Source organism: Mirounga leonina, unplaced genomic scaffold (genome assembly GCF_011800145.1).
Source record: "Mirounga leonina isolate KUSES-001 unplaced genomic scaffold, KU_Mleo_1.0 Mir_214, whole genome shotgun sequence".
NCBI lineage: Eukaryota > Metazoa > Chordata > Mammalia > Carnivora > Phocidae > Mirounga > Mirounga leonina.
In genome coordinates, this window is record NW_023270528.1 from 81,676 (window position 1) to 96,888 (window position 15,213).

The window sequence follows — 15,213 nt, forward strand, 5'->3', positions numbered from 1 at the left end:
TGTTTGTTTTTTGGTCTGTGATATCTTTGTTTAATTTTGGTATAAATAGTACTGGCCTCAGAATGAGCTGGAAAGTTTTCTCTCTTCTAATTTTTGGAGAGTTGATTCTTCTTGATTGTTTTGATGGAATTTACCAGGATAGTCATCTGATCTTGGATTTCTCTTTTGGGAATTTTTTTTATTACTAACTTAATCTCTTTACTTGTTTTGGATCTATTCATATTTTCTAGGTTTGTTTTTTCAGTCAGTTTGGTAGTTTGTGTCCTTCTAGAAATTTGTTCATTTCATTGAGGTTATCATATTTGTTGAAATAGAATTGTTCATAGTGTTCCCTTATTTATTTATTTTTTTTAATGAATTTCAGGGGGCTGGATGGCTCAGTTGGTTAAGTGTCTGCCTTTGGCTCAGGTCATGATCTCGGGGTCCTGGGATCCAGCCTGGGGGGCTCCCTGCTCCGTGCTTCGGAATTCCTCTCCCTCTGCCCCTTCCCCTGCTTGTGCACGTGCTCTCTCTCTCTTTCTCAAATAAATAAAATCTTAAAAAACATTAAAAAAAATTTCTGTGTGGTTGGTAGTAATTTCTGTGTGGTTGGTAGTAATACCCCCTCTTTATTTAAAAAAATAATATATTGAGCATGAAATATGCATAACAAAATCAGTCACTTTAAAGTGAAAGATTCAGTGGCATTTAGAGCATTGTACATCTGCTGCTTCTATCTAGTTCCAAAACATCTCAAACATTCCAAAGTAAAATTCTTTACCATTAAGCAGTTTCTCTCCATTTCTCCTCTCCCATCCCTTGGCAACTACCAATCTGTGTTTAGATTCTATGCCTTTATTGAATGAGATCTTGCCATTTGCAATGACATGGATGGAACTGGAGGGTGTTATGCTGAGCGAAATAAGTCAATCAGAGAAAGACATGTATCATATGACCTTACTGATATGAGGAATTCTTTTTTTTTTTTAATTTTTAAATTTATTTTTATTTTTTTTATTCTTATGTTAATCCTCATACATTACATCATTAGTTTTAGATGTAGTGTTCCATGATTCATTGTTTGTGCATAACACCCAGTGCTCCATACAGAATGTGCCCTCTTCAATACCCATCACCAGGCTAACCCATCCTCCCACCCCCCTCCCCTCTAGAACCCTCAGTTTGTGTTTCAAAGTCCATCGTCGATATGAGGAATTCTTAATCTCAGGAAACAAACTGAGGGTTGCTGGAGTGGGGGGTGGGGTGGGAGGGATGGGGTGGCTGGGTGATAGACATTGGGGAGGGTGTGTGCTATGGTGAGCGCTGTAAGTGTGCAAGACTGTTGAATCACAGATCTGTACCTCTGAAACAAATAATGCAGTATATGTTAAGAAAAAAAAAAAGAAGATAGTAGGAGGGGAAGAATGAAGGGGGGGAATCGGAGGGGTAGACGAACCATGAGAGACGATGGACTCTGAAAAACAAACTGAGGGTTCTAGAGGGGAGGGGGGTGGGAGGATGGGTTAGCCTGGTGATGGGTATTAAAGAGGGCACACACTCTCGAAAACTGTATGGAGGTTCCTCAAAAAGTTGAAAATAGAGCTACCATATGATCCAGCAATCGCACTACTGGGTATTTACCCCAAAGATACAAAAGTAGGGATCCGAAGGGGTACGTGCACCCCGATGTTTATAGCAGCAATGTCCACAATAGCCAAACTGTGGAAAGAGCCAAGATGTCCATCGACAGATGAATGGATAAAGAAGAAGTGGTATATATATACAATGGAATATTATGCAGCCATCAAAAGGAATGAGATCTTGCCATTTGCAACGACGTGGATGGAACTGGAGGGTATTATGTTGAGTGAAATAAGTCAAACAGAGAAAGACATGTATCATATGATCTCACTGATATGAGGAATTCTTAATCGCAGGAAACAAACTGAGGGTTGCTGGAGTGGGGGGTGGGGTGGGAGGGATGGCGTGACTGGGTGATAGACACTAGGGAGGGTATGTGCTCTGGTAAGCGCTGTGAATTGTGCAAGACTGTTGAATCTCAGATCTGTACCTCTGAAACAAATAATGCAATATATGTTAAGAAAGGAAAAAAAAAAGAAGAAGAAAAGAATGTAGCAGGAGGGGAAGAATGAAGTGGGGGAAATCAGAGGGGTAGACGAACCATGAGAGACGATGGACTCTGAAAAACAAACTGAGGGTTCTAGAGGGGAGGGGGGTGGGAGGATGGGTTAGCCTGGTGGTGGGTATTGAAGAGGGCACATTCTGCATGGAGCACTGGGTGTTATGTACAAACAATGAATCATGGAACACTACATCTAAAACTAATGATGTAATGTATGGGGATTAACATAAGAATAAAAAAAAAAGAAAAAAATAATAAAGAGGGCACATTCTGCATGGAGCACTGGGTGTTATGCACAGACAATGAATCATGGAACACTACATCAAAAACTAATGATGTAATGTATGGTGATTAACATAACAAAAAATTAAAAAAAAATTCTATGCCTTTATCTATTCGGGATATTTCCTATAGATGAAATCATACAATATGTGAACTTTTCTGTCTGACTTCTTTCACTTTGCATGTTTTTAGAGTTTATTCAGGTTGTAGCATGTATCAATACTTCATTCCACTTTTTAAAAATTAAGTTAATTATTTTTATTGAGGTATAATTGACCTATAACATTATATTAGTTTCAGGTATACAGCATGATTTGGTATTTATATAAATTGTGAAATGCCCACAATAAGTATAGTTAACATCTGTCACCATACATAATTTTTTTTGTCTTGTGATGAGAACTTTTAAGATCTCTCCTAGCAACTTTCAAATATGCAGTACAGTATTATTTACTATAGTCACCATGTTGTGCATTACATCTCCATGACTTATTTATTTTATAACTGGAAGTTTGTACCTTTTGATCCCCTTCATCCATTTTACCCCTCTCCCTTGCCTCTGCAATCACCAGTCTGTTCTCCTTATCTATGAGCTTATTGTTGTTTATGATTCCACATATCAGTGAGATCATACAATATTTGTCTCTCTCTGTTTGATTTATTTCACTTAGCATAATGCCCTCAGGTCCATCATGTTGCAAATGGCAAGATTTCATTTTTTTTTTTTTACTTTTTTTTTTTTTAAGATTTTATTTATTTATTTGACAGAGACAGACATAGCAAGAGAGGGAACCACAAGCAGGGGGAGTGGGAGAGGGAGAAGCAGGCCTCCCACCGAGCAGGGAGCCCGATGCGGGGCTCGATCCCAGGACCCTGGGACCATGACCTGAGCTGAAGGCAGACACTTAATGACTGAGCCACCCAGGCGCCCCAAGATTTCATATTTTTTTGTTTGTTTGTTTTGTTTTTAAAGATTTTATTTATTTATTTGAGAGAGCGAGAGAATGAGAGACAGAGAGCATGAGAGGGAAGAGGGCAGAGGGAGAAGCAGACTCCCCGCCAAGCAGGGAGCCTGATGCGGGACTCGATCCCGGGACTCCAGGATCATGACCTGAGCTGAAGGCAGTCGCCCAACCAACTGAGCCACCCAGGCGCCCAAGATTTCATATTTTTTATAGCTGAATAGTATTCCATTGTTTGTATATACCACATTTTCTTTATCCACCAATCAGTGGACACTTAGGTTGTTTCTATATCTTGGCTATTATAAATAATGCAGCAGTGAACACGGAGGAGCCTTTATTCCCTTTATGGTTGAATAATATTCCAGTGTTTGTATATACTACAATTTGTTTTCTCATCCACTGATGGATATTTGTATTATTTTCACCATAAGGTTCTTGTGAATCATGTTACTATAAACAAGCATGTACTTTACATGTACTTGTCTGAGTACCTGCTTACAGTTCTATCAGGCAATACCTAGAAGTACACTTGTGGGGTCATATGATAATTCAATGTTTAACTTTTTGAGGAGCTGCCATAATGTTTTCCACAGAAATCCTCTGTTTTTTGCAAACCTTTGGTTAATTTCTGGGATGAAAACTTGATTTTGACAATTTTTGCTGTTGTTCTCTTTGCTTTTATGAAGGAGGGAATATTTGTAGTTCCATATTTCACCATTCCCTATGACCTTTTGCTGGCATTTAACAAATTAACATTGTCCTTTTTTTTTTGTAAGTCATCTTTTTTGTGGTTCTCTGCAGCCCCTCTTTAAATCATTCACCAGTCACCTGATACTTCCAAACCCTCTCTAAACACTTGGTCTTAGAGAAAGAACTTGCTTCTGAACTGATAGGCCACTTTTAGGTTGAACTGCCACCCTGCTCATCTCTAGTTTGTGGATTCTTCTAAGATCCTGCTCTTGGGAGGAAAGGAAGGACAAGGGAAAATGGCTAAAAGTGACTGACCGTAGTCATTCTCCTGAGTCCCAGGATTGCAGGGTTCTCACATTTGCTGTAATAGTACACTTCAGTGGCTCCCAGACTTGAAAAAATTGCCTGTTCCTCAGGTTTGAACATTTCCTACTTCTTCCCTCAGCCCACTTTCCTTTGTTAAATTTATTTCTAACTCCTAGATAATCGTTTTCCTTTCACATATATTTAAGATTTATGTGCCAGGGCTGCTCTAGGAATTTGGGAGAAACCAATGAACAAAACAGACAAAAACAAACAAAACAAGCTAAAAAATGAAACAGAATTTCTCCAGTGGAAAGAACTGACAGTCCAGTGGAGAAGAAAGGTATATAATATAATATAACATTATACACACACACACACACACACATATATACATATATTTGTATATACATATAATACATTCTTTGGTGATACAGAAGGTGATGTTATGAAATTAGGAAGAATATAATAGATCAGGGTCATAGGATCGAATGTTGGGTAGGTAGGAGTGTTGTAATTGTAGATCGGGTGATCAGAGCAAGTCTTGTTCGCCATGGAGATATCTGGGAGACAAGAATTTCAGGCAGAGCCTAAAGGGAACAACAGGGAAGCCACTGTGGCTGGATTGCAGGGAATGAGTGTTAGAATAATGGAAAAAGAAGTCAGAGAGGTAGCAAGAGTGAAAATAGGTAGTGAGGGTCTATAAATTGTTAATTTTTCTTAGTTCAATCTACAGAAATAATCCTGTCGTTTGATAAAGAAAAACCTTGGTTTAATAGTTGTTCCCTTTTTAGACTCCCAGGCTAGATTAGACCCCATTTTTACACTCCTCTACCATTCTGAGCTTATTTATGAACAAATATTTATTAAAAAAATATTTATGAAAACATTATTTTAGTTTTTCTTAGTTGTCCTAAAGTGGAATATACATGTTTAATGTAGTTTTAAGGATCCTGTGAGGCTCTCATTTCTCCCAAGGATATGTTCAATGGGCATTAAATTTTAAGGTAGCAAATGTAAGAAGAGTAGTGGGAAAGAGATATGAGTGCTATGGATGGGGAAAGAGTGAGGGGGTAGGGATGGGAATTCGAAGGAGTGGTAGTGGGGTGAAGAGTGAGGATAGGTATCAAAGGAATCCTGTTAGCTTAATCTCAGGAAGCTACTCAAGAAAGACTGATGCCTGAAAAAAAGGTGGTGTGTAGCTATAACAAAGACCCATGGAGAGGGCCATTGTTTAAATGCATAGGAATAACCTGGGAGATGAATTATCACCCACTGCCATCTCAGCTATCTTTGGCATGAAATCTTCTCATTAACTCCTTCCACGGCCCTTGGCAGCTCTGTTGATGGGGGATATGAAGTGGTTTTGAGGATTAACTCCTTAGATCTAGTAGGTCTTTGGCATGTCCAACTTCATGACCCTAAGTATCTTAAGATTCTGGTAAATTGGGCGCCTGGGTGGCTCAGTTGGTTAAGCGACTGCCTTCGGCTCAGGTCATGATCCCGGAGTCCTGGGATCGAGTCCCACATCGGGCTCCCTGCTCAGAGGGGAGTCTGCTTCTCCCTCTGACCCTATCCCCTCTCATGCTGTTTCTCTCTCTCTCTCTCAAATAAATAAATTAAAAAAAAAAAAAAAGATTCTGGTAAATTGTAGAAAATAAAGGTACCAAAAGAGAAGTGATAAGAAAATTCCCGTGGTCTAATGTTATTATTTTTCTAAATGAACTCATTCATTACTCATTCACTTTGGGTTTGATTTTTTCCTTTTTTTCACTTTGAATAATTGGTTGGATGGAAAGTTAATTGGTACGGTCAACAGCTATAAAATCCTACCAAGATAATTTGGGTGAAAAATCTGACAATGTTCTTGGGACCCAGTTTATTTTTTATTTTTTTAAACAACAGAATTTGTTCTCATAGTTTTAGAGGCTGGAAAATTCAAGATCAAGGTGCTGGCTGATTTGCTTGCTTCCTCCTGGCTTGAAGACCTTCGCACTGTGTCTTCACATAGTGGGTGGGAGACAGAGAAGAAGCAAACTCTCGGATATCTCTTCTTGGTACTAATCCCATCATGAGGACCCCACCCTCATGAACTTATCTAAACCTAATTAGATGGGAACCCAAAGTTCCAGCTCCAAATACTATCACGTTGGGGGTTAGGGCTTCAACATACGAAGTTTGAAAGGACACAGTTTGGTCCATAGCATAATATAAAATGTATTCTCTAAAATTGGAGGAGTCATTTAACATGTAGGAATAGTGGAGTGATATAATTACAGGAGTGTTTTAAGATTCATCTAGTGATGGTATGCAGTTGGTGATAATTTGAAGGACAGAGAGACAAGACAATTTGGAGCCTAGTGCAGATGTACAAACATGAAGTAACTGGTGGACTCAAACTTAGAAATTGAGGAAGAAGCTTTAATAGGAATGGAAATGAAAGGTAGTTAGAATGACTAATGCTCTAAAAAGTTATTTAGAACCACTTATAACTTTCTTTGAATAATTTGATGGAGGTTGGGGGAGATTTGAACAGTTTTTATAAAATACAAGGAGATTAAAATTGAATCCAGCGAGACTCTGATCCTTAGAGACTAAGCAATTAATAGCACCATCACCAGAATTTAGACATGCATTAAGTTAGAGTTCTAGTGGAAAGAACACAGAACTAGAATTCAGGAATCGTGAACTTTAGTGCTAACTCTGTCTCCAGACTTTACATGTAAATTTAGATGAATCATAAATTTTTCTAGGCTTGAAAAGTTTATCCTCAGATAATTCTGATGATCATATTAGTTGTCAAATTAGATTTTATTCTATTTTTTATTTAAAATTTTTATTTTTTAACTTCAAGTTTTAAATTTTATTCTGATTTTTATATCAGGGAGAATGTTAATAATTTCAATTTAGAATTATTTCTTGAGAGAGGATATTAGAGCATCATGTAGAATTACCTAGAAGATAGTAACTAGAAATGTGGACGGTGATACTCAGGAGGTTAGATTAGGATAGAAGTTCTCCCATAGAACATTTTTGATGCACATGTAGGGGATTTCTACTAGCATCTCATAAGTAGAGGTCAGGGATACTGCTACCCATCCTAAATGCACCCAACAGCCCCCACAACAAAGAATTATCTGGTCCAGACATGTTAGTGGTACTTATGTTGGGAAACAGTGGACTAGGTGGCATCATGCTGGAGTTAGATGACTGAAATTGTAGAGAGACAGACCAAACCAATTTCGGTGACTCTAAAGAGCAGTGTTTTCAGATGTGCCTTATATGCTTTCTTGCATTGCATATCTCCTAATTATGTACTTGATCTTAATTTTAAGGTTGTAAATCACTATTCATGACACACTAGACTGTAAGCTTCATGCATTCACCACTTTCTACTTAGTACTTGTGTTTAGTGTCATACCAGTGTTGGGCAAGCAAAATATAGTTGTGGAACAAGTGACGAAAATAATAAATTTTTCTGCTTAATATTCTATTTCTTTTTTGACTTCTAAGTTGGTACATACATCTCAGGATTAAATATCTATGTGTTCCAAAATGATATGCTGATGTGCTAATTAAATTAATGGGAGGTACATGGCACATATTAGATGCCAGTTTAATTTTTATAGATGGGGTTTGAAGGGTCTACATTGAGCTACAATGAATTCTAACATTAGGTTTTCAGAAACTGGTGAGTTATGATCCAGAGTTTAAAGTACCTACATCTTGCTAGCCTAAAACCGATGTTTTTCAAACCACTAGTAGTGAGCCATTGATGAGTCATAATTGATTTTGTAGGTCATGGTCAATGTAAGAAAAATGAAATAGAAAATATTAGAATAAGCATCCCATGTAGTAAAGCAATTGCTATTTATATGTTTGTGTAGTGAGACTCCATATACATTGTTTTCTGTTTGTTTGTTTTTACTATGGGTTGTGATAAAAAATGTTTGTGAAAAGCTAGCAGCTTTCAGTCCTTCACAGGCCTACAGAGTATCTGACATGGACAAGGTTCTAAGAGTAAATCATAGAAAATGTGGAATTAATGGAGTACAGTCTATTCTACAAATAAAGGTTCTGATTAATGAAAGTTACTGTTAATTCATTTAACAAATCCTCCCATATTGTGCCAGGCACTGTTCTTTGTGCTGAGGATACAACAGTCAACAAAAGATAATCTCTGTCCTTTGGAGTTTACATTTTACTGGATGGACGGTAGAAAAGAATCAAGATAGATAAAGTTTATAATGTTTTAGGTGGTGATAAGGACTTGAAGGTGAGGGGAAGGGAAGAGAGATTGGGAATGTGAATTAGCAGTTGGTTGGAGTATTTGAGAAGCTCTTTGGGAAGACTTGCAACAGAAGTCTGAAGATGGTGAGGATTCAGCCATGCAGGTATCTGGATGATGAGCATTCATATTAGAAGGACAGCAAATACAGGGCCCTAAACAAGGTAAAATATTTAATGTGTTCAAGAAATAGCAAGGCGGTTAGTGTGGTTAGAGTGAGGTGGATAGGGGAGAGGAGTAGGACATAACTGCAGGGCAGTATGTAGGCTTGGAAGCATGGTCTTAACAGGCATTGAGCTATTTGAAGCACTTGGCCTTTTACTGAGTAAACTAGAAAGCCGTTGGAGGGTTTTGAGCTGAGCAGCGATAGAATGTGATTTGACAGAATTACTTTGCCTGCTATGTGGAAAAGAGACTGAGGTGGGCTGAGGGGGGAAATTCTGTTGGGTTTAAGTTCAGTGGGGAAGTTAGGATTGGAGGGAGAAATTTAGGAGACATCAGTGAATGGACTGTAATTAAAGTCTTGAGTTGGGATGACATTATCAAGAGAGTTTGTTCCCAATTTGCTAGGCATGTGTTAAGCATTTGACATTGAATTATGCTATTTGTTGACAGTGGGTAGGTACTCTTACTCTGTTCTTTGAATTTGACACTTCTTTTCTATATTAATATTACGAAATTAGTATGTATGAATCAATTAGGATATATACATTTACTATAAAATTTTCTGTAATTCAGCTACAAAATAAGGTACCATTGAATTGTTGGTGCTTTTTAAAAAAGAGCTGTTGCCTTAAGTCTAAGAAATAAGAACTTTTGCCTTTAAGATAAAACACATTTAAAAGTTTTAAACTTGCCATAGAAGATGCAGCTGGTTTGTGGCTGACTTAGAATTCCAGCTTAATCTTATCTGACTCCAAAGCCCATGTTTCTAAACACTGCCCAATGATACCTTTGTAAAATAACATATCCTTTACATATGATTTCACCTAGTGATTAGTTATTAGTGTTTCCCTCTTTTTTTAATAGAAGAAATCATAATCAGCTTAAGGCAAAGCTATGATTCTAGAGTTGCACAGACTTATAATAATAGCAGGATTTAAAGCTGTCATTTATCCTCTATGAGTTTTAGTGTCCGTATCTTATAAAATAAGGGTGTTTATAACTACTGTAGAGTTTTGGAGAGAATTAAATAAGATAATGCATTTTTCCATACTTACTGATGTATAGTGTGTTTGTACTTAGGTGGCAGTTTATATAAAGAAAGCACTGGGACTGTGGCCACACCTTCAAGAATAAAAAAAAAAAAATTAGAAAATGGAACAGCCATGTATATTATGTGAGGAAGAACAAGAGCTTGAACCACAGCAGAACATAGAAGAAACCAAAAAAGTAGATGATGAAGATGCTGAGCTGATCTTTGTTGGGGTGGAACATGTAAATGACGATGCTGAGCTGATCTTTGTTGGGGTGACTTCAAATTCAAAACCAGTTGTTTCAAATATTTTGAACAGAGTCACCCCAGGTTCATGTTCAAGGAGAAAAAAGTATGGTCACCTCAGAAAAGGTACTACTCACAAATTTCAGCCTATAAGTCATGTGACCCCTATATCAGAAGCAGTGACTGCCTTGCCAGTTTCTGAATCTGAATCAAGATCAACAGATAGTCCCATTATTATTGAGCCTTTGTCTAAACCTGATTATAAAAATAATTCACCACAAGTCGTGCCTAATAGCTCTTCAGAGTTATGTTCTCCTTTGATTACATTCACAAGTTCATTACAGCATCCAGTAGGAGCAGCACTTTCTGTAGGAGGTATGAATAAAAGTCCTTGCATATCAAAGCAACTTTCCCCTGCTGAAGTAAATGACATAAATCCCAAAAGGCCTAAACTCAGTGATGGAATTATAGAGGGACATGCTTCAGCTTTGTCCCCTTCAGGTATCTTTCATACAATGACTTCGCAGCAAAGCACATTTTCAAACAGTGTTCATACCTCATTAAGCCATGTTCAGAATGGAGCACCTTTTCCAACAGCTTTTCCAAAGGACAGTGTCCATTTTGAGCCTATAAATGCTATTAAGGAAAATAGACCGGCAAAAACAGACTTTTTGAGTCTAGCAAGTCAAAACCAGATTGTTGATCCCAAGAAAGGAAGTCTGGTCATATTACTTCGTGACTTTTATTATGGGCAACATAAAGGAGACGGTCAGCCAGAACAGAAGACTCACACAACTTTTAAATGCCTCAGCTGCTTGAAAGTTCTAAAAAATGTCAAGTTTATGAATCACATGAAGCACCATTTGGAACTTGAGAAGCAGAGGGGTGACAGCTGGGAAAGCCACACCACCTGCCAGCACTGCCACCGACAGTTTCCCACTCCCTTCCAGCTGCAGTGTCACATTGAAAGTGTACACACCACCCAGGAGCCTTCTGCTGTCTGTAAAATTTGTGAATTGTCTTTCAAAACAGATCAGGTTCTCTTACAGCACATGAAGGACAATCATAAGCCTGGCGAAATGCCCTATGTGTGCCAGGTTTGCAATTACAGATCGTCAGCCTTTGCTGATGTAGAAACACATTTCAGAAAATGCCATGAAAACACTAAGAATTTGCTCTGTCCATTCTGTCTCAAAATTTTCAAAACTGCAACACCGTACATGTGTCATTATAGGGGACACTGGGAAAAGAGTGTTCACCAGTGTTCCAAATGCCGGCTACAGTTTTTAACTTTTAAGGAGAAAATGGAGCACAAGACTCAGTGTCATCAAATGTTTAAGAAGCCTAAGCAACTAGAGGGATTGCCCCCTGAAACAAAGGTTGTTATTCAAGTGTCACTGGGACCTCTTCAACCAGGATCAGTGGAAGTAGCATCCATTACTGTGAGCACATCTGATTCTGAACCATCACCCCCCAGGTCTAAAAGCAGAATTTCAAAAAAACCTCATTAATTCTAGTTTCAGTAAATCTAAAGCAGGTATTTCAATCAAAGTCAAAAACCCCATAAAAAAAAAAAAAAAAAAAACCCATACACTATTCAATAGCATCAAAAATAGTGAAACCAATGAGTCATTTATGAATTTCTTTTTAAATTCATGAAATACAGTATTGTCTGATCGGAATTTTGAAATGTTATTTAAAAATTTGCTACCTGGTGTTCATGTACTGTATCTGGCTTAACACATAAAAGATGTTTTGTGTATGTATGTGTGTGAGACAAAAAAGTGGAAACCTATTTATTATTTTGATATTTCATGTTACTTGTAAGTTTGAAAGCTCTCATTTCTGTGTATAGAATCTATATATAGAGTTTTTTCTAAGTACTTAATTTTATCTTCAACTTTTTCCATGCCTTGAAGATTTCAGTATTCACTCTAGTCAGACTTGAATGGCTTTGTTACATTATGGTCCCATTTGCTGCTGAGCTCCCAGAAGTGTCTGTCTTGTGCTCGTCTAAAGTAATCTGACCCTGAGATCCTGAGTGTGGAGAAGTTGAGGGACAAGGTGTGGCATGAATGGGAGCCAGAAACTGGGAGGTTAGTCAGTGGAGAGCAGTGGCTTCTTATTCTGGTTGAGGGCTCACACACACACACACACACACACACACACACACACACTGTCACACTTACTCTTATTCTGGTTGAGGGCTCACACACACACACACACACGCTCTCTCACACTCACTCACTCACTCACTCTAGTCTTGGAGCCCAGGCAGAAGGACTACTGTCTCAGAGTAACTTTTCCTAGCACAAGAAGATCCAAGGAAGCAAAACCATTAAAATAAAATGCTTGGTATTTTGGCAAGGGACTCCTGCAGACATGAAACAATCACTGTACCATTGGCTTCAGATGGAAAAGCAGGGGTAATGAATAGAATGGGGCCTGGTGCCAGTGGGCCTCCTGTTGAGTGATCCAAAGAAGAATTCAGTTTGTTCCCTTCCCTCTCCCTTTTGGCTGGCCTTTGGTCAGAACGAATTAGCTGTATACCTCTAAGTCACATCAGTAAAGCAAGTAAAATTTCTCAAGGGAAAGAAGCCCTGACGTCCATAGTTTGAACTGCACTGGACCCACAGTTTGAACTGAAAAGGGTCAAACAAATGGTATGTCTCCAGTTCAAGGACTAGGCTAAATTTAGTTCTCTTACTATTAAACTGGAATGGGGTTGTCCAAGAATAGTAGGTACAGTGGATAAAAGCAGCCCATGGTGACTTAGTAGAATTAAACCCCTTATAGGGCTTTTCCTTATATTTTTCCATGTACATATATCTTAGCCCAGTTGAACATGTGAAATTTGCAATTTTGTTTCTTGCCTTAGACATGAATGTATTACAGTTAACAGTTACTCTGTTGTGTGTATAGTTTCCCTTATCAAACTAGTTGAGTTTAAAGTCGTCCTTGACACACTCCGATGTGTAAGAAATGTCCCATTTATTTCATTAGGTATTAGGTCTTAGAGTTACTGTCCTTCAACTAATCTATCCAACTGTCTAATCCTTGACTATACTGTTGGGGGGAACCTTTTCCCCTTGCCATTTCCAAGGACTCTCACATAACAGGAGTGCTCTCTGAGTATTGGTTCCTGAACATCACCCGTGGCTGTTCCTATGGGTTCCCAGGATTGAGTCTCCTGGGTATTTTCTAGTGCCATCCCTTCTTTTTCCACCTTGACTCAAGTACCTAGAAGCCTCTGTACATGACTTAAGGAAACTAGGACGCTGTCCATAGACCTGAGCAAGGAGAAATGTCTCCTTTTTATATTTTATATTCCCTTGCTTTCTCCTCCTCTTCTTTAACGGTACCTTATCTCTCCCCACTTCTTTCTTCCCTCCTCAATCTCGTTAAATTCCCTACGCTTTCACAGAAAGCTGGGACGTGATAGTCATTAGGGGCTTAGCATCCCTTATAGAATTGGGAAGGACAGATAACAAGGTAGCTGTGAGTTTATTGTCTATGGTTTAAAGAATTTCCTGAGTGTAGATTCTATTGTATTTATTTGCTCAATGCTTGATTGATTGATTTGCACTTTGAACATTTTACTAGGCCTTTTTATTAGTTTGCTTGGGCCAAGGCACTTTGTTAATATTTTAGCCTGAGCCTATTTCTTTAGGTGGAGTGTGTGTGTGTGTGTGTGTGTGTATGTATGCGCACACTTGTTTTAGTCTCAGGTGGAAACTTGTATATAAATAGATATGCAGACTTTTGCATACTTATCTCCCTTATTCTGTTCCTGTAACAGAAATTCTGTTTTGAAAACAGTAAAAATATGAAATATTTTAGTTCTGTCTTTTTGTGGTTGCTTGGTATTATCAACACTGTTAACTGTTTGCTGTTTAACTGAAGTATGACCCTAAGGAGTACAAATTGTTATTTATTGCCAACTACAGGTTCTGGTGATGTGGCCCCTGTCTACCTCCTCTTGCTTTTCCATTCCCTGCCATGCTACTCAACCATTTTCCCCACTGGTGCACTATTTTTGACACACTGGCCTTGCTTTTCTTTAAGCAAATCACATTTCTTCCTGTTCCAAAGACTTCGCAATTGCTCTTCTCTTAGAATGCTTTTCTCCTAGGCCTGCATGGCTTGCTACCTCGCTTAATTGTTTGATATTTCCTTTAGTTTGTTGAGCTTCACCAATGTTCTTAAAAGATACTGACAATGAAATCTCCATCCTCCTTCTTACCACTCCCCCTTTTAAAGGCACTTTAAGCCTCCCCACTCCCTTTTACCTCTCCAATCTGGTTAAATTTCCTAGGTTTTCATAAAAAGCTGGGAAGATAATCATCAAAAGCTTTGCTTTTTTTAGAATTGAGCTAGCTTGAGTCAATTTCCGTGCCTGTAACCAAAAGAAACTGAATATAGTGAGTTCAGTTTTTTCAGGAGCTTTCTCTGTTTTTCTATTGATACCTCTATATTTTTTTAACGCAATGTCACTTTGTTTTGTTTACAAATATATTGAATATCTGTCAAGATTACTATTTTGTTATTGCCCTTTGTGAATTTCCATGTCTATTTTGCTTGCTTGTTCTTTCAGATGAAATTTATTATTTTGTTAATGTTGCCAAAAATTGTAAGTAAAATAGCAATTGTAATAAAATGTTGTTTTGAAAAAAACCTTTTTGTTTTATTATCTTTTCACCAGTAAAGTTTAAGTTAATTTTTATTTGGTACCACTATGTGGATTCTTTGCCTTCCTGCCAGTTGTGTTTATTTTTAATCATATTGCATTGGCCAAAACTTCAAAACAGTGAGATGTAAATGAGCTTTTCTGTTCTTGGTTTTAGTGAGAATGCCTTACCATTAAAGGTAATGCTCATATTGTTTAATGAATTTCTGCCTTTAGAATTTTTAAAGAAAATTGCTTAGTTTTATTGGATAATTTACAACGTCTGTTGAGAGTCATTTACATTTTCTTTACTATCCTAAAGTTATGCTCAGCCTGATTCATGACTTTTCTATTAGAAACCTTCCTCTCTCTTTTTTTTTTTTTTAACATTTTATTTATTTGAGAGAGAGAGTGAGCAAGAGAGAGCCCAAGTGGTAGGGGAAGAGGCAGAGAGAC

At 37.9% G+C, this 15,213-nt stretch overlaps 1 protein-coding gene across 4 annotated transcripts in view; it reads left to right on the forward strand.

The window, feature by feature from the left end:
• The window catches only part of ZNF280B (zinc finger protein 280B), an 89,178-nt gene that overhangs the window by 10,635 nt on the left and 63,330 nt on the right, over window positions 1-15,213 (forward strand). For 2 of the 4 annotated variants that reach the window (XM_035028925.1, XM_035028926.1), the window contains one exon: window positions 9,896-14,750. The exons of the other annotated variants lie outside the window; for them this stretch is intronic. In XM_035028925.1, the coding sequence (XP_034884816.1) occupies window positions 9,968-11,602 (1,635 nt within the window). In that variant the 5' untranslated portion in view covers window positions 9,896-9,967 and the 3' untranslated portion in view covers window positions 11,603-14,750. Of the gene's footprint in view, window positions 1-9,895; window positions 14,751-15,213 lie in introns of those variants that run through there. 4 annotated transcript variants of the gene reach the window in all.